The 19,567-nt window shown below is 50.9% G+C and overlaps 4 protein-coding genes across 4 annotated transcripts; 2 read left to right on the top strand and 2 right to left on the bottom strand.

Annotated features, from left to right (window-relative positions):
* On the bottom strand, positions 1–4,511 carry LRP88_05493 (uncharacterized protein; the record flags this gene model as incomplete). Its single annotated transcript, XM_083242044.1, has 9 exons — positions 1–1,380; positions 1,430–2,131; positions 2,351–2,754; positions 2,819–3,172; positions 3,344–3,505; positions 3,562–3,766; positions 3,815–4,126; positions 4,182–4,241; positions 4,368–4,511. 9 exons carry the CDS (start codon positions 4,509–4,511, stop codon positions 1–3), a joined length of 3,723 nt encoding a protein of 1,240 aa, XP_083103192.1.
* A 6,184-nt stretch (positions 4,512–10,695) lies between these two features.
* On the top strand, positions 10,696–11,591 carry LRP88_05492 (uncharacterized protein; the record flags this gene model as incomplete). The annotated part of the gene is made up of 2 exons (XM_083242043.1): positions 10,696–10,911; positions 10,983–11,591. The coding sequence occupies 2 exons, from the start codon at positions 10,696–10,698 to the stop codon at positions 11,589–11,591; spliced, it is 825 nt and encodes a 274-aa protein (XP_083103191.1).
* Positions 11,592–12,635: 1,044 nt separating this feature from the next.
* LRP88_05491 (uncharacterized protein) lies at positions 12,636–14,167 on the bottom strand (the record flags this gene model as incomplete). The annotated part of the gene is made up of 3 exons (XM_083242042.1): positions 12,636–12,984; positions 13,048–13,343; positions 13,403–14,167. 3 exons carry the CDS (start codon positions 14,165–14,167, stop codon positions 12,636–12,638), a joined length of 1,410 nt encoding a protein of 469 aa, XP_083103190.1.
* A 3,080-nt stretch (positions 14,168–17,247) lies between these two features.
* Positions 17,248–19,247, top strand: LRP88_05490 (uncharacterized protein; the record flags this gene model as incomplete). The annotated part of the gene is made up of 4 exons (XM_083242041.1): positions 17,248–17,729; positions 17,783–18,061; positions 18,444–19,122; positions 19,170–19,247. 4 exons carry the CDS (start codon positions 17,248–17,250, stop codon positions 19,245–19,247), a joined length of 1,518 nt encoding a protein of 505 aa, XP_083103189.1.
* Positions 19,248–19,567: the final 320 nt, after the last annotated feature.

Raw genomic sequence — 19,567 nt, 5'->3', positions numbered from 1 at the left:
TCAGTCGGGGAGATTAGCTAGACCATGTTCAAGCTGTTTGTGCCAGTCGCTGCCGTCACCAAAGATCTTTCGAACACCTATAAGAGCTACGTTATACAACTCCTTCGCTCGTGCCGTTTGTCCTGTGTGGGCGTTAAGACGACCCAGGTTAGTGACAGCTTTCAAGAAAGGGACATATGTCACGACGCCGTCTTTGCCTAGTGCTTTCTCGAAGCCTTGCAGCGCCCGCTCGTATATGGCCTCGGCCTCCTTGAGCCGCCCTTGGTCCACATAGAGGATTGCGAGATTGTTGACTGTGTTGAGCGTCGATGTATGCTCTGGTCCCCACGCCTTCTCGTAGCCTTGTAGCGCCCGCTCATACATGGCCTCGGCCTCCTTGAGCCGCCCTTGGACCTGATAGAGGCCTGCGAGATTGTTGACTGTGTTGAGCGTCGATGTATGCTCTGGTCCCCATGCCTTCTCGTAGCCTTGTAGCGCCCGCTCGTACATGGCCTCGGCCTCCTTGAGCCGCCCTTGGACCTGATAGAGGATTGCGAGATTGTTGACTGTGTTGAGCGTCGATGTATGCTCTGGTCCCCACGCCTTCTCTTTGCCTTGCAGCGCCCGCTCATACATGGCCTCAGCCTCCTTGAGCCGCCCTTGGTCCTTGTAGAGGATTGCGAGATTGTTGACTGTATCGAGCGTCGATGTATGCTCTGGTCCCCATGCCTTCTCTTTGCCTTGTAGCGCCCGCTCATACATGGCCTCGGCCTCCTTGAGCCGCCCTTGGTCCACATAGAGGAGGCCGAGATTGTTGACTGTGTCGAGCGTCGATGTATGCTCTGGTCCCCACGTCTTCTCGTAGCCTTGTAGCGCCCGCTCGTACATGGCCTCGGCCTCCTTGAGCCGCCCTTGGACCTCATAGAGGATTGCGAGATTGTTGACTGTGTCGAGCGTCGATGTATGCTCTGGTCCCCACGCCTTCTCGTAGCCTTGTAGCGCCCGCTCATACATGGCCTCGGCCTCCTTGAGCCGCCCTTGGACCTGATAGAGGCCTGCGAGATTGTTGACTGTGTTGAGCGTCGATGTATGCTCTGGTCCCCATGCCTTCTCGTAGCCTTGTAGCGCCCGCTCATACATGGCCTCGGCCTCCTTAAGCCGCCCTTGGTCCTTGTAGAGGTTTGCGAGATTGTTGACTGTGTCGAGCGTCGATGTATGCTCCGGTCCCCATGCCTTCTCGTAGCCTTGTAGCGCCCGCTCATACATGGCCTCGGCCTCCTTGAGCCGCCCTTGGTCCTTGTAGAGGTTTGCGAGATTGTTGACTGTGTTGAGCGTCGATGTATGCTCTGGTCCCCACGTCTTCTCTTTGCCTTGTAGCGCCCGCTCATACATGGCCTCGGCCTCCTTGAGCCGCCCTTGGTCCTTGATAGAGGATTGCGAGATTGTTGACTGTGTTGAGCGTCGATGTATGCTCTGGTCCCCATGCCTTCTCGTTGTAGCCCCCCTTGTAGCCGCCCGCCTCGTAGAGTCGATGAGCCTCGGCCTCCCCTGCACCTTGAGCCCCGCTCGTACGCCCTTGGTCCTTGTAGAGGATTGCGAGATTGTTGACTGTGTTGAGCGTCGATGTATGCTCTGGTCCCCACGTCTTCTCTTTGCCTTGTAGCGCCCGCTCATACATGGCCTCGGCCTCCTTAAGCCGCCCTTGGTCCTTGTAGAGGAGGCCGAGATTGTTGACTGTGTTGAGCGTCGATGTATGCTCTGGTCCCCACGCCTTCTCTTTGCCTTGTAGCGCCCGCTCATACATGGCCTCGGCCTCCTTGAGCCGCCCTTGGTCCTTGTAGAGGATTGCGAGATTGTTGACTGTGTCGAGCGTCGATGTATGCTCTGGTCCCCACGTCTTCTCGTAGCCTTGTAGCGCCCGCTCATACATGGCCTCGGCCTCCTTGAGCCGCCCTTGGTCCTTGTAGAGGATTGCGAGATTGTTGACTATGTCGAGCGTCGATGTATGCTCTGGTCCCCACGTCTTCTCGTAGCCTTGTAGCGCCCGCTCATACATGGCCTCGGCCTCCTTGAGCCGCCCTTGGCCAGCGTAGAGGAGACCGAGGTTTGCTGGCATCCAGGTGCTACTCCCATCATCGCCCTCGCCCATGAGCTGTCGGCATCGATCAGCATGGAGTAAAAGTCGGCGTCGAATCAACCAGTATTCGGGAATCTCCTCTCCCGGCACATGCAGGCTCGTACACCTCATCGCCAGGGCTGCAAGACCCCTTTCGTTCGGGCCGTTCAGTACGTGTACCATCCATGCATACACACAAGCGTGTACGCTATATCCATTCGACTCGCCCCCTTTCTGGGCTATTCCTGTATGCACCTCCACTAGGCCGTGATTAGAAAGCATCCGCAGGCCCTGATCAAATGCGGGCCGGGTCGCTGTAAGATCTTGGAGCCACTTTGGTCCGTTCTCTGTACCTCCCCGTCGTAGTAACTCGTACCATAGGTCCTCGTTGCCGAAATATGCCCACAGTCGCAGCAACATCGCCGCAGATTCGCTCCGTCGGCGAATGCTCGTATATGAGATGTTCCACGTCGAGTACATGGCACGATTCTCGTACGTGAGCAGTTGCGGGCTTAACTTCTGCAACTGACCCCACGCGCTCTCGTACTCTTGCAAGTATTCTCCCCACGACGTCGAAACCTGTGTCAGATACGTGCCAGCCGTCGATAGAGCGAGCGGTAGACCGTCAAGTTTGCGAGCAAGGGCTACGGCGGCAGCATCTGTCATGCAGCAGAACTTGTCAGGGGCTACCGTTGTCAATGAGATTGAGGAATAGCCACGTACCGTCTTGAGTTCCTTTACGACCCGATGTCGACTCCAGAATGCTAAGACTGTCTTCAATCTTGCGCAATTTTTGCAATCGCAGAAGCTCCCCGATCTGGACTGTTGATGATCGCGTTGTCACAATGACCGCTCCATGATCTGTATCCGGGAGGTACTGGCGAATATCGTAGCCCTCTGGTGCTTGTTGATCCACCTCGCCAGGTCGGCTTAGGCTGCCACCGTCTCCGACTGGCACTTCCCCGGTATCGCCTCCCATCTTGGGGTGGTCATAATTGTCATAGATCAAAAGCCATCGGTTATTCCTCGGTTCATCCAGCCACCTCTTGACGGCCAGTGATGCATCGCCATCTTTGTCTGAAACCGCGCTCTGTATATAACTTAGGTTAGGGTGCTCCCGAGAGATCCTCATAGCTGCAATCCGGAAGCTTTGTTTCAATGACGTTTCATCTCTCGAATTCAGCCAGATCGATGCGGAATAGTCACTTCGGTGCCGCTTTATGTATGCCATGGCGAGCTGCGTCTTACCCATGCCACCCAGGCCATGCACGACAACAGTCTGGCGCCCCGGAGACCTGCGCAGCTTTTGGTGCATCCAGGCAAGCTCTTCTTCTCTAGCAACAAAGTGGCTTGTTTCAGTCGCTCCCGACAGGCTCAGAGAAAGGGTGAAATGGTTCACGTTGCCTCGCGCTGGTGACATACATTGTCAATTACGATTGACTACACCCATGGTTAGGCGTCCCTACCGTCATCTACTCTTGCTTCCGCCTCCCATCGTTGTTGGATATTGCCTATGGCATCCTTGGCCATGATCTGCAGGTGTTCCGACACCGTCACGTATCCGATGTCTTGCCTTGATGGATATCGGACCATGGAGGTGTGATTTGCGTGGATGACAATCGGCTCAGCGTCGGCGTGTCCTGGCACGACCGCCGATGCCTTTGGAACCACCTAATTTTGCTTAGTGCCAGTGTCAATAGTGGCGGTAGAAACACGAACCATGATGCTGTGTCCCAAGACAGTTGGAGTCGCATACTCCTCGTAGGCAAACTTTGTCACAAAGTCGTCGCTGATCGGTCCGTATTGCCCTAGCTGCTGCTGCAACCATTCTGAATCCCGCTCGAGGTGCTTCAAAAGCCGGTCGTCTGCTGCCACGATAAGAGACGCTACATTGGCGAGGACTCGCCCCAGCTGCACGCCGTTTCCGCCCTGATGAGGAGTTCCCATGAATAGGATTCCATGTGTTGACAGTTTGATCGATCGGTGTTCAGCCAAGGCGCCCTGTCGAGCGGCGTCGGAGTGGATAAGAGCCTAGCGTTGCCAGTCAACAAAGGTTTCGTACGTAGACTCCAGCGGATGGGCCTACACTCTTGAGGACGAGCCCTCCCAGGCTGTGGGCGACGAAGATGATCGGTCGGTCGATGGACTAGATGATCATCTCAGTATCAGCGCAGGATGGCAACTGGTGCGCACCCACATTCGTCATTTTCCGCTTCCTGCACAAGTCGGACACCAAGGTTCTCGCGTGATCATAGAGATACTGCCAGCTCACTCGATCAGCAGCATGGGTATTCGCGTCGTAGCCCCAGCAGAGGATACGGGCTTGTGGGAGGTCCTCAGGGAGGAGGTCTCGGAGCCAGTGGACGCCATTTTCCGCTGTCCATGTTTTCTCGCGGTGGCCATTGAGGCCATGCAGCGCAACGATACTGCCGTTGTGAGACAGGAAGCAACAGGAACGTAGAAAACACGTACTCTACGATTGGATCGTGCCCTTCGGCGACAACCTCCAGGTCTTGTGGGTGCTCCACAGTCCGTGTTAGCGTGCGGGGCTCTCGGGATAGTGCCCGCTTCGTTCGATCAACCAAGCGCGAGAATCTCGATGAAGTCATGCTGATTACTGTCGTAGCTGTATCGCTGTTTGAGGCTGCGTATTGGATCTACCACCTTCCGTTGGTCAGGCGTGTCGTTTGCGAACAGAATCCCACAGATTGTCAACATCCTGCGGCTGAGGCTGGGCTGCAGCAGGAGGGGCCAGCCTCGGAACGGCAGAACTTCATCCCAGCTAGCCAGGCGGCCAGATCATCGTTTTTTCCGTCAATGTGCCTACTGACTTCGACGTGATCCCAAGTCAGTCCATGTCATATGTACGTCCAAGTCCCGCAAATGCCCACAATTAAGAGGAGACTTGTTCAGAGAGGAAGTTATTTATGCTCGTGACTGTAGTTAAGTTGGGTCGACTACCAGTTATGAATACTAAGGGAATGGTTCCCCTAGCTTATTAAGCAGCGTTGTCCTCACGGCGCCCCATAGGTTCACGCCTAGGCGCGATTTTACGTAGTCACGCGTAGGCGTGAGTATTATATAAGCCTTCAAATTATTGGCCACAACTCCACAACTGCAGTTCTCAGGGGGCTGCCACCAGCGGCTACTAGATTCATCGATTATGATGACCCAACCGTCGATTAAAGCAGTCACGTCCTTCCCTGAGGATTGCCTTCCTCCAGAACGCGATTATGAATCGCGTGATGCCCTATTCCAGGCTATCAATGCATGGGCGGCACCCCGAGGATACGCGTTCACAACCGGGAGATCTTCGCGCTCAACTAGCGGCAGGCAGATTATCACATACGCATATGATAGATAGTGCCGTCCTCCTAGTGCCTCAAGGGATCGCCAGCGCAAGACTACTACCCGAGGCATAAACTACCCATTCTCTATTATCACCAAGGAATCACTGGATAAGACTACTTAGTCCTTGAGGTATCGCCCAGATAGACGATTTACCTTACATAACCACAAGCCAAGCCAGGATCCATCTACTCATCCAGCACACCGGAAACTATCTAGCAAGGAGAAGTCTACAATTGCTAGCCTTGCAAATGCTAGGGTACCTCCTAAGGATATCAGGACCTATATCCGTCAGAACTCTGATTCAATTGCAACTCAGCAAGATATCTACAATCGTATTGCTGATAGCAAACGGGATCTCTGCGAAGGCCAGAGCACTATCCATGCCTTAGCTAACCAGCTAGATAAGGAAGGGTTCTGGAACCGGATGCAGCTTAATCTAGATGGCCGGGTAACAGCAGTCTTATTCGCTCATCCCGACTCATTGGCATACCTTCAGACTTACCCAGATCTGCTCTTCTTGGATTGCACATATAAGACGAACAAATACGGGATGCCGCTCCTCGATATGATCGGTGTTAATGCCTGCCAGCGATCCTTCTATATCGCCTTTGCATTCCTGAGCGGCGAGACTAAGGAGGACTATATCTGGGCCCTAGACCGGCTGAGGTCTATATATGAGCTCTGCGGCACAAGACTTCCATCTATTATCCTAACAGATCGCTGTATGGCTTGCATGAATGCTGTGGCTAGTTGCTTTCCATCTTCAATCTCGCTACTATGCCTCTGGCATGCCAACAAGGCAGTCCTTCGCTACTGCCAGCCAACCTTCGTACGCCACCAGCAAGGATCAGAGGCCTACCAACAAGGCCTTGATGATTGGAATGAGTTTTTTAATCATTGGCATTCAATCATGAGATCAATAGACGAGGAAACCTTCGATCAGCGCGTCAAAGAGCTTGAAAAGCGCTACGTACCGCAATATCTTGAAGAGGTTGGTTATATTAAGACCAATTGGCTTAATCTTTATAAGGAAAAGCTTATTAAGGCTTGGGTTGATCAACACCCCCATTTCGGCAATGTGGTTACCTCACGGGTTGAGGGTATCCACGGGCTGCTGAAGAGCCATCTCAAGACATCTACGCTAGATCTCTTCGAGGCTTAGAGGGCTATGAAGAATGCACTGCTTAATCAGCTAGCTGAGCTACGATATAACCAAGCTAAGCAGCAAATCCGGATACCAGTTGAGCTCTCCGGGTCACTATACAGTGCTATACGTGGCTGGATATCCCACGAAGCTTTACGGAAGGTCGAAGAACAGCGAAAGCGGCTCTTAGAAGGAGGCCTACCTAGTTGTACCGGATCTTTTTCTCGGTCTCAAGGGCTCCCTTGCGCTCATACACTCAAGGATCTACAAGAACAAGGTCAAGCCCTTCGCCTGGAGCATTTCCACACACAATGGCACCTGAACCGCAGTGGCACACATCAGTTGCTGCTAGAGCCTTGTCATCGATCTGATCGGATAACTGCCGGCTCAACTAGAACGCAATCAAGCACTCAGAGAGAGCCAAGTGCATTCGAGGTAGTTGAGGCAGCAACTCAGCCAAAGGCACAGCCTAGATGCAGCAGATGCCACACATTGGGTCATAAAATGACGTCGAAGGTATGCCCTCTGCGGCATGAAGAGCTCTTGCAATCATCAGCAGCACCAGCAGCACCAGCAGCACCAGCAGCACCAGCAGCACCAGCAGCAATAGCAGCGCCGGCACTAAGATATAATAACCCACAGGCTATCTATCAGAGATATACTGCAGCAAGAGAAGCTTGGTATAGGGCGCAGCCTCGCGGCAGCATCAAGACTAACCAGCAGTATCGGAAGGCGATGGGTCTGCCTTTACGATATAGCAAAGCCGACTACGACTAGTGCCTTGACTAGAAGCAAATGACCAAGCGCTATATAACGCCAACAGGCTCTAGGGAATAGACCAAAGAAGAGATAATGGCCTATCTTAACTGGGATAAATTCGAGAACGACCGACTTGACGCCCAGGTAGCCGATGAGATAGTAGTGCGACCCTTTTCGAGCAGACAAGGGCCGGGCGAGATCTAGAGAGCATGTAAGAAGGATATTGAGGAGCAGCAGGCATTATATTCAGCCATATAGCCATATCTCATTTGTAGTTGTATTATTGAATTGGAATTCGTTATGCCTACATAGCCTACTGGGCACCTGTTGCAATTGAAGGTTTACATAATACTCACGCCTACGCGTGACCACGTAAAATCGCGCCTAGGCGTGAACCTATGGGGCGCCTGTCCTCACACTTCCCGAGTACCAGTGATCTGGGAGCGCTAGTCTACGCAACCAGGTCTACTCTTTTCCCATCGATGATTGCAGCGGCGCATTCGTAACTAAGGATGCCGTGTGATGGAAAAGCAAGGTCTGGTATTGCTAGTCTAATGCTTCCATAGGTGCTTTGTAAAAAGAGTCAAGCGCACGCCAGAATCCCTGCCTTATCCACCCCATCTCTCCCTTGCCGCCGCTTGGCCGTGTGCTGGCGGGTTCCGTGCCGTAAGCGCCTTGATACTGGTCCCACCTACCTCCGTGTTGGTGGCTCAGTGTGGGCCCGGCCGGCTCAAGCGGCGGGTCGGCGAGCTCGCTGGAGAGGCATTGAAATATGATATGGCTGTCTGATTAAAACGCTTGCATGAAAAGGGCCAGTCCGGCCGCATCCTCAACAAAAAAGGACCAACTTCCTCTCCCACCTGACCAGCCTAGATTTCATCAACCACGCCCGGCGGGCATACATCACGCGCGAGGCGTCTCCATCTTTCCCATTGCTGAAATAGCGCCTCGTGACCCTTGGGTTTCATTTGATGAACTTCCTTGACTTGGTAGCTCCAAGGCTTCCCGACTGCAGTAAAGTGGACGACCTTGGCCTGATGGTATAAGTCATTCAAATCGTCCTCAGATGCTGACGTGGTTGATGAGTCGAACCATGGAGGCACATTCCAATCTTCCCAATGGCTATTTAAGGTGACGTATTTTCCTGAAAGCCGTAATGGTCTATCTTGAAATAGAACATTTATAATATCAATGTCATATTGCTGGGGTAATGGGTCGGCCAAAGTATGTTGAACTCGACGCCACTGCCTCGATGTTGGCTTTATCAGCATGAGAGTGCTACTCAGATATGTCGCATCTAGCCAATATGCACTTGGGGCAAGGAAGTCCTCCATTGGAAGGTCAAAGAGATGGTCAAGATTGCTGAGAATGAGCTGGTCTGCATCGAGAGTGAGGATCCTTTTCAGGCTCGGCTCGATCTCATGCATTCGGAAAGACGCAAGCTTGAGGAGACAACCACGATAGTAAGGGATAGTATCGTGATGAAGGGGCATCGGCTCTTCCTCAATGATCCTGGCGCCTAAGGCTTCCAAGAGAGGACGATATCGCGGGGATACATTACGTGATAGGAATATAATAATATGGTGTTTAGTATTGAACAAAGCTTTGAGAAGGTATATATTGACCGCAGCAGAGCAGGCGTATGTATCTTGAGTAGCATAAAAGACGTATGCGTAAGGGGATTCTGGTGCTTTTTGGCGAAAAGAAATGAGGTAAAGTATGAGAAGAAGGAATATAAGGCCAAGGAACCTGGAAAAAGCTGGAGCGAGTATGGAAAACATGACTTATGAAGTTGCGGTGGTTTTGTGAGGGGGGAGGTGAAAAGTGACGGGAGCGAGAGAACGAGACTTTAAATCACCGTGAGTTCTCTCCTCGCTGACAATAGTTGACCTGCGGTTTATGCTGTCGACCAGGGGTGAGGCAAGCCCCGATTCTGCGGCCGAGCTTTTCCCCCCTTCCCTCATAGACTGGCTTTCGGTGTTTTCAGCTTCCACTGGTGTCTGGGCATACTTTTTGGTGTCAACGAAGGTCGGAGGGATTCCGAATACCAGCTTCTCACCAATTGACGTAGTGTTAGTGCAAGGCATTGGTTCTCCCAACGTAGCTGTCTCATTTGATCCTTTGTGTCTTCCAGCAAGGCTTCGAGAAGTGTCAGACGGTTTTGACAGCCCATAAGCGTCAGGTTAGTACGACCACTGCGCCGTCATTCCTCAGCCAAGTGCGAAGAGGCTGCGCAACAAGAGGTTTCCGGGTTCGCGTAAAACGGGTTTGAAGAGCTCATGGTGTAGGTAGCCATTGAAAGGATAATCTGCTAAAACCGACAAAGCCTTTGACGCCTCAAATACTCGTTGAAGTTGCTTCTTCTGATGAAACTTGGTACATACCACTGCCACCAGCCAGAGAAGTTTGCAAAGTGTCATGCGGGTCAGAGACCACAGACAACAGCTGCTCAACTGACCGAGGTACATACAAGATCTAGAAGGCAGAAGTCATCTGGAACACACACCCAACCTCCCAAAAAGACAATGACACTCCCCTTCACGTATGTCCAATAAAAGGCAAGGTGCATCGACCAATAAGATATTGTGGGGAGTGCATCCAGCACACCACCCGACTCACTCTTCGGGTGAAGGGCATCAACCAATGAGACAGGTCAGCGAATGAAATGCATAAGCATCTCGTCAGGTCCTGGGATATCAACCACAGGCCGGGGTGGGTTTAGGAATTATCCTCAACAGGTTGGTCAGACCAAGCAATCAAAGGAATGCTAGGGGTGTCATTAAAACGAAGACAATGTGGTCCGATCAGACTTGCAACCAATGGAAATTAACTTGTTCCGGGGAATTTAGCTGTAATCTTGGGTAATACATCCAATGAGAAGTGTCGCTGCAATTCTGATCTCTGATTCGGCGTCTATAGTCGAGGGTGGTTAGCTAAACCGACCTGCACTCAACCACGGCGGTGGAAGATAGGGTACATCCTGTAGCCTCACTTGAAATGAGAGCGTCTTTGCAATCTCTGTCATAGGTCATCTACACCTTCAGAGAAACAACATGAGAACAGTTGCTTGTTTAGGGAGCACCCGAAGGGCTATGCGAACCAGCCTCTTCCTCTGTCTGCTACTCTTCTTTCTTGTCAATCACTTGATCAAGCCATGGGGATCGCATCTCCCTTCTGATATCAGGACTGATACCCTAACGAAACCTCACGGAATCGTTGTTAGCGGCCTTGTATTTTATGGCCGACGGGACAGGGCCTCATGTATGTACTGCTACTTGCAGGTCAGTGGCCCTCAGTCCCAGATCCGCCAAAGATTTGCAAGCGGTAACCTGATGAACAGCGAAACATGGTCGATCAGGGCGGGTGGCTTGACGAAGTCCTTTGGATTGTAAATACTGATAATGAGGACGATCTCCGGTACCTAGACGAGATCCTAGCCAAAGCTCCCCCGAGACACAGAAAAGTACGGATCCCAGGCGACAAGTTATATACCAACACCTACTATAAGGCCTGGCAGCACCTAGAGCGTGGAAAGTACTACGTGAAGATTGACGATGACATTGTATGTCCGCCTTTGTTATCCTATTGAATGAATCATCAGGCGCAGTAGCTAATCACAACAATCTATTGTAGGTATGGTTTGACGATAACGCTATCCCACAACTCATGTCACGAAAGATCAGCCACCCGGATGACTTTGTTGTCTCCGCCAATGTTATTAACAACCCACCACTAGGCTTTCTACACTTCCATCTAGGCGCACTGCACCCTTATCTCCCCGAAATGTCAAAGCCTGCTAATTATCCGAAATCATGGAAGCCCTCACAGTATGGCTTCTGGCATGGTCCTGACGATTTCACATGGACACTCGACCTCAACCCACCATACGATGGCCACAGATGGCTCAGGGTTCAAGACGACAAAATGATGATGCAGACTCCAGTAAATGAGCTGAAGTATGAGGTCTGGGGCGACAGCTATACGAGCTGGGCAATCGCCACACAGATGCATTACTCCCTGCTTGAAAATATCGAGAAGGATGCATTAGACCTTTACCGCCGGTTTAACCCGCCATGGTTAATGCATGGCCAGCGCATTAGGATCAACTTTATGTGTGTTTATGCCGATGATATTTTGGATACCGACATTAGAAACTGGCCCCGCAGTCGAGGTGATGAGGACATGATTGTTCTTGATCTGCCCAAACAGCTACGCCGTCGTGAGTTTCCACTATCCATTTGAATGGCCTTTAATAACCAACTGTCGATACTGCAGCCGTAGTGATTGTGGGAACTGCTCTGGCTGCACACTTTCAGTACACGGGACAGCCAGGGATAGCGGCAACCGATCTGTTGACAAGATACCAGCGTCTGACTGAGGATAAAGCCTGCCTCTGAGATAATCTTCAGCGAATAGGGCCAACTGGAGAGCGGGAAGGGGGTATTCGCTCCCGTGAACTCAGGCACCATGCGTGCAGTCAATGAGTCGGCGCGGAATAAGTAATTGGCTAGATTGTTCCTACTGCTCGCGGTTCATATGAGGACTGCCTCAGACAAGCCAACTGCATATGGACCTGCCTTTGGTGCCATTCAGCACTGTCAATTTACCCTACTTACATAGCTGATGATTCTTCCTCACGAGTTCTTTTACTTAAATTTACATTCGCTCTTGGTGTTTCTCATTAGCACCTTCTATAACCATGGCTATGTTGCCCCTCGCCGCCCTCGAGGCTGATCCTGATACATGCTTGTTGGGTATAGACGCGTAAGCCAACAATGCATACCGCGTTCCACGGCTGCTGTTGAGAAGAGTCACAGTCGCTATCCGAATTAGCACTGGAGCATTGGGACTCGGCCTCGGCCTTCGATCCGGATGTATCTGCCACTGGCTTAGGTCTACTCTGGAGTAGCCTAGACTTCCTCTCCGGTCCGTCCTCCGTTCTGTCATACGATATCTTGTCATCTGTGATTCCTGCTTTAGCATGAGCACGATCATATTGCTTTCCGACTTGTCTGAGCTTCGAGGGGCTCGTAAGTGCGGTCAAGCGTATCATTCTCTCAACGGACATGTCCTGCTCATCTCGCTCGGCAACAATATTGGGGATAACTTCGTATTTCCCAGGCTTGAGTGTGATTTCACAATTCACGGACCGTGTATTCCATTGGGGGGCTGGTTGCACTTGGCAAATCACCGTGCTGTCTCCTAGAGACCTCAAGGTAAAATGGAGGGTGAACTCGTACTGCCCTTTAAGGCCTTGGAAGTATCGGTCATCCAGCTACTTAGCCGTTAGTTGAGGGGGTTATTGAGGAAGGACAGGGGACAAGGAGGGACATGTACCTGGGATAGAACAATGACTGCCATACCCCCCTTTTGAACTTCAATAACAAACCTCTTATCAAGGTAGCCACCTAGCCATGGTACATTGACACTCATCCATCGTTGGGCTGTGATCCAGCCCTCATCAAAGAGACGAGTCCTATAGATCCAGCGGAAATTGTCCAGCATGTCGTGGAAGGACATCCAGAAAGTGCCGTTATCACTGAATTTATGCCAGAGCTTCTCCATCATAAATGGTGTCCATTCCTCAGAGCCATCGGACCACGGGCCGTTCCACTCTCCGTGGCCACTTGCACACCTTCCGCCCCAAGGGTTTCTATTGAGTTAGCGAGGGGGACTCTAAGAAAGGATAGGCACTCACCTAATCTTCACTAGTGAAACCTCATTTCCCAGTTCATCTTCCACCTCTGTAGCCTCAAGAACAGAATAGTCATGCCCTAAGATAAGGCCATTCCTATGCTTATCACCTTGGCTACCCATGGATAAATTGAAAACGAAGTCTCCTTCTCCCAGACCCACCATTTCACGCCAGAGTCGTTCCTTACGGAGCACCCTATCACCCGCAAGAACAGTAGTGACGCCGCCAGTAAGATCTTCAACTGCTGTACCAGCCCATCCACCGTCCAACGCTCCATAGTCACCGTGGATTTTAGCAAACTGGTGATAGTTAGCACTATAACATCGGGAATGCCGATGGAAAACAAAAAGTCTTTTACCGCTTTCTCGAGCAATGGCAGCCAGGTCTCATTGGCATCTCCACACTTGGCGAAGAAGAGGGCGTCTGAACTTGACTGTTTCTGCTTCTTATAGAGCTTAGCCTTCTTGCCTGCAGCGTCATATATCTCCTGATCAAAATCCTCCTGCGTTAGATATAGGTTGTCGTCCACGACCGTTGAGATCCACTCCCCGTCGCGGTAAAAGACAAACCCATAGACACCACACTCTTCATCTCGGGCGACACATATCCTTTCCATCAAGTCCTTCCGACAGTTGATAGTTGCTAACGCCGCAAGCCACCAACAGTTCCTGCTGGCTCCTTGTATCAGATCTGAGGAGAAGTCACTGATGGTGAATTGTGGTCTTTCAAAGATCCAGGGTATACGGTGAACCGAGCCTGGCTTTAAAGGTCGACCGCCATCGTCATCATCGTCATCATCACCATCGTCACAGGCTCTCACAATACCGAACAGACAGTTATCAGCGCAGGCGGAAAAATCGCTTTCGATATCAAACTCCGGATCGCTGAACTTGGCGTTGGTACGCTCGCACTCTCTGGCAATGGCTTTTACGTTAGATCGACATCGCTGGGCTGCTTCTTCGTATGTCTGGGTTCCTTCGGGCGTGTTGTAAGGAGATATGCCGTCTCCTAGGAGCGGCTCGTGGAGGTTCAGTGGGAAAATGGAGGTGACTTTTCCTAGAGCTGTAGAATGATACTCGGACCAAAATTTAGAAACAAGACCCTGAGGGTTGAGTGGTTTCATCTTTGACTGGAGACAAGGACGAGGTGTAGAATGGGCTGAAAATGGAGCTTCCATGCTAGTTATTGGGACAAAGAAACGAAAGTAATGGGCTATGGTTTCTCGTGACGTCGACAATGAATGCCTTAAGAGTATCCTAACTCATCGCCCATAGCCATAAGGACAGTAGTGCATACAGTACCTGAAGGCTGTTGCTGCAGGACAGCGGCGGCTATGCCTGCGCCAGACTTGGAACCCCGAACCGACCAATGGCCCAAAACATGGTTGCAGCGGGGAGTGATGGCGGCTAGAAGAAAGCTTTCTGGAACCAACATCCTGATAACAGCCTTGTTTTCCGTCAGTAGGATTGGTCAGCTCGCCATCCGCTCTAAACGCCCAAACCACAGATCTCAGATCAAGAAAACAGAACTTGGCTTGTAAAGGGAAATGTTTAAAGGTTGGTATTTACAGCCAAAAAATCAGGCGCCTGACAGAATCCTACTGGCAACATGTCTAAGCCTAGCAACGTCGATCGAAGTCCATGGAGGACCAGGTGTCGGCAGCGGCTGGCCGAGCATATCAGTGCGAACCCCACACAAAACCTCACAGAGCAATGCTAACTTCATCAGATAAGAGTTTGGGGCTCAAAGTAGACCCAGCAGATGTCCGCCTGATACCGAGCGAGGAGGATCCCTATCGATGGAAACGGAGTTCCGAGAAAGAGCATCTCTTCGAGAAACACCTTAGTAAGCTCTCTATCGGACCGCTTATGGAGCTTTATAAGGAAGTAGGGACGTCTTTTCACGCAGTACGCCCGTCGGTAGAGGTTTGCAAGAAGCCTTGGAACGAAACCGAAACACAAGATCTCAAAGACGAAATCTCCAAACTCAAGGAGGAAAGATCTAAGATACTGCAGCTCGCACAAAAGGAAAGATCTGAGTCAATGCTGGCAAAGAGGCACGTGGCGAAGTATAAGAGGGATTACCACGACCTGAAGCGGAAGTATTCTAGACAACAGCAGTTATTTGCCAGGTTCAAATGCTTGGTGACGGACTTGATAAGGGACGGCGAATCTATTGAATCACCCTCGTTATCCCGCCGCTACGACAAGTATGAATTTAGTGTATAGCAGAGGATGGATAAAACCTGTCTTATTCTCTACCAATGCTTGAAGGCTTTTCCCGTGACTGCAAAAGCCACAAACAAGCATTACTCTATAGTAATTATATGTGCCCAGGTGGACTGTGAATAGTATAGAAATAGGCTTCGGTAAGCTACAGCGATAGGAGAGAACTCGTCATGTGCTTAGAGAAGGCGAGTAGTTTGCCTCGGGGCGTTGTCTTGACCCATAGCTACTTAGCCGTGCCAATCCATCCATATCGCTTTTCTCTTGTCCCTTGGCTCTTTTCTCTTTTGCTCTCAGCTCGGCGCTCTCTTCGTGTCCTTCTCTCGTTCCTATCGGCCCTCGCGCGACTTCCGGCCGAGATTACAATGTCGATGTTGGCATTGATGTTGATCACGATTCCTTCTCTAACAACACCATGGTAGTCTTCGGAGTGGTCTCCATCCTCTGTTTCCATGCCTTCGGCTATGTTTTGGGAGGCAAAGTCAAGGTTCATGGTATGGAAACCCGAGTCTGAGTAATGCAACTTGTCATCATAGCGCTCGAGATACGAATGCTAAGCTCTGGCGATGCGGTGATGTTCGTGATGATGCTGAATCACAGTTGGTCAGGTATGTATGAGGAAGGGTGTTTGGAAGGAAGATGGATGTGTAATGCCCTTGATTGCTTTCAAACGCCGCAGCACCAGACTTGAGTTTTCTGGTTCTTTGTTCCCGAATAAGTGCAAGCGCTAGAACTTTGAGTGAAGTCAACTTTCTGTTTTCTGTTTCGCGCTAGGTGGTGCCGCCCAGTCGGACCGGATAGCTCAGGTCACAGGTCCTCCCGCCAAGGTATAAGAGGGCAAGGGGGGTCAGAAGCACCCAACGTATCCCGCTTCACTCATTTTAATTTGGTGTCGGCGTTGCCATGGCTCCCACGGCCAGATCATGCTCACCGATTATATTGCTCGATGCCTTCCTCGCCCTTGTTGAGAAAGCTGTGCTTCTGGCTATCTTCTACGGCGTTCCCGGCGCCTCAGCCTACTTTGCCCAGTCCACATAGAGACATCTGCGGTCGACTGTAAACAAGGATATGAGCGTATACGATGCACAAGAGGTATTCATTTGTCTCTTTGCTCTAGCCATTCTAGCAATAGTAGTTGTTTAGGGAGCATTGCCTTACTGTGCCCCTCCAAGCGCCTGTCCATCGCGTTTTGCCTACTTTCGACAGATTTAGCCATGTTATCTCACCAACTCGCTAACTTCCCATAGTCCAATAATAGAAACACCTCCGCGACAACTCGCCCCTCATATGAGCGCTTGCAGCTTGAGCCTTACGCTCCGACTCCCCCTGGGCCTTCATATATCCAGGTCAAAGTTGTAGCAACGTCTTTAAACCATCTTGACTGGAAGAGAGTAAAGAAGAATCTCTTCATCCCGGAATTTCCTCATGGTACGTTTAATTAAACATGGAGGGATTCTTTATTTTAGACCGGCGAGCTTTCTTTTATTAATACCAACCTACCCAATCTAGTTCTTGGCATGGATATTATTGGACAAGTCCTGGACGGCACCCAGTCCCGAGGGTTCCAAAAAGGGGACCTGATAGTAGCACCTGGAACGGTTGGCTACAGTGATGGCTGCTCCTTTTAGACACATGCGCTGGTTCATGAGGATCATTGCGCTAAGGCCAGTGAACTTATCTGCAACAGTTTTTCTCAACAATGGGCGAGAAAATAAGGACGTAGTAAGACTAACGGGACAACGCAGATTACTTCTGATATACCCGTGCTTGGCCTATCAACTCTTCCCTTCAGTCTCTCCACCGCAGCTTGTGGTTTGTATCTTGGAGCAGGCCTCGCGAAAGTCGTGGATGAATCTGATACGACTCATGCCCAAGTACTCATCTGGGTTCGTGCTACTCCCCGTCACATGACAAAGTTTCTGACTTGTAAAAGGGTGCCAATGGCGGCGTTGGCAAACTTGCCGTCCAGCTTGCCAAGATGTCTGGCTATTCTGTCATTGCAGTTACATCGAGAGATGAAATCAAGGCAGAAGCTACATCAAGGGGCGCTGACCATGTTTTCTCAAATTCTGAATCGGATTTGGTAAAGAAGATCCGTGCCGTTGCGCCAAATCTACGCCACACCTTCGACACGGTTGTCACCAGTGACACCATGGCTAATATTGTTGAATGCTGTGAGAAGCCCGCAAAGGTGGCTACCGCGATCAAGTATAATGGACCCGAAATCGACGGAGTTCAGATAACTCCGGTCTACAGTGGCGAGATCATGGGAAAGACGATGGGCGGTCTGCCATCAGCAGCTGGGCTTGAACTTGGAAAGTGGCTTTGGGGGGACCTTGACCAATGGATAAAGTCGGATCAGATCACACCGCTCGAGTATGAAGAGCTTGATGGACTTAAGAGTGTTCAGAATGGCTTGGAGGCCCTAGAAAGCGGGAAAGCACGCAGAAAGCTAGTCACGTATGTTGTGTGAGAGTTGGTACTGTTTCGTAGAGTGCACCCAGTAAAGGTAGCACCCTTACTCAATGGTCAAAGTTGTTCAACGATGTCAGCAAGGCCGTCGAGTGTATTGTAGGCGCTGGCATTTACTCTCGCCATTGGGCAGCCAAGCGCCTCATGATCTGTGCCGAACATCCGGATCGCCATGCCCCCTGGAAGGCCCCAGAGCGTTGGAGCCGAAGGATTGAGATGATCGACTCTAATTCTTTAACTCCGTCGGCGAACTTGCTCCTCTCCATCGGGAAGCCGCCTTGTGATCATGGCAGCGTCGGCTCCACTTTGCCGAATATCGCGTATGTCAAAACGTTGGAGCCGATAGTTCGGGCTCATCAAGTCTAATTCTCAGTAGCTGGGTGGATGCACATATATTTGTAGTCTTACAATCTCAGTTCAGGACTGTTTACTATTCCCTGCTCCCACTCTACCGTTACTTCGGGCTTAGTTGATTCTCTTAGCAAAATGACGGGCTGCATTAAACAGATTGCCGCTGGTCGGCGTAAGCCGAATATGACGCTTAAAGAGTACTTCGACCACCGCTTCCGGATTCATGGAAGCTTGTCGGATGGTACCGAGAATAAGGGCGATAAACCGCAGTATGCCAATCCCCAACCGTCAAGTTGACAGTTACGTCGCGCTCATGGCGTTTTGGCGAACGTCGCTAAACCTCCAAACCAGCAAGTACATCCAGACCCAAGTTTTCGACTCAGCTTTCGGTTCACGCCCTGATGGACCACTAAATGCCAATCAACATTGGGTTGGAAGAGACGACACTACAGAGCTCTTCTTCCGAGACTGGGACCATGTCAAAACTTGCTTTTCCTCCGAGTTTGTCAAGACCATCATCGGACCGGATGGGCCTCTCTTTGCAGACTTTGAAACCAGCGTTGTTTTGATGGCATACGAGAAGCCAATACCAGTACAAACCACAGCAGCTGAGGAGCGAGCCAAACCCGGGAACGCTGACTTGGATGTTGGAAATGCAACTGTCGCCATGTACTTCATCTCCACGCCGGATGATGTTCGAGACGGAACAAAGCTAGAGCAGGTCGTGACTCCTCTTTTACTGAAGTCATTGGAAGCTCACTGCCAGGCTAATGTACGGGGGGTTGTTTGCAATGTCGGAGCCGTTTCCGACAAGTTTGACCTGAACGCGTATTTTGGTGGTGCTGATATGCCTCAGTATGCGCTGGTTTACAAGCTGTTTCTTACAGGGGCGGGATCTGTAACCGCGCTTCGGAGAGCTCAGAGCGAATTCGAAGAAACTGCTAGTCGGCAGGGATTTGTTGACCTGCATAAGTCCTTTATCCTATTCTCACACGAAGCCCTAGTCATGGATGTGGGGAATGGAATAAGAGTGAGAAACCATCTCCTTTCAAGGCAGGACAAGCTAACATTTGGTAGTTCTCTCTTGACCGTCAGGTAACCTTCAAGGACCTTCCTGGACCATCCCACCTTGACTCGGAGAGTAATGTTTCGTAGTTGCCACCATTTTTACGCATTAAAAATACAATAGTAATTGCTCGTATAAACAATCTCAAAATGCCATTCAAAATCTGGTATTTTAGCAAGACAGCGTGTGGTCGCCTATCTTTGCTCACGAAAAAGGGTTTGTGCATCGGGCAGCTGTGGAGGCCGATGAGAGCCTCATCCGCTGGCAGAGTGCCTCAAAGAAACGGAGTCCTAATCCTTAGGTAAAGAGCATCGCCACACATCCATTGTAATGAGCCTCATGCATCCCAAGCCACGCGGTTTTTGCTGCCTTGGAAAATTCTCAGGCAGAAAGATAAACAAACGAAGCC

The sequence above is a fragment of the Fusarium phalaenopsidis genome, assembly GCF_050370095.1.
Source record: "Fusarium phalaenopsidis strain FUZ10S chromosome Unknown contig_32292, whole genome shotgun sequence".
Lineage (NCBI taxonomy): Eukaryota > Fungi > Ascomycota > Sordariomycetes > Hypocreales > Nectriaceae > Fusarium > Fusarium phalaenopsidis.
The sequence above is the reverse complement of the archived record's forward strand: the minus strand, read 5'-3'. Positions and strand labels throughout refer to the sequence as shown.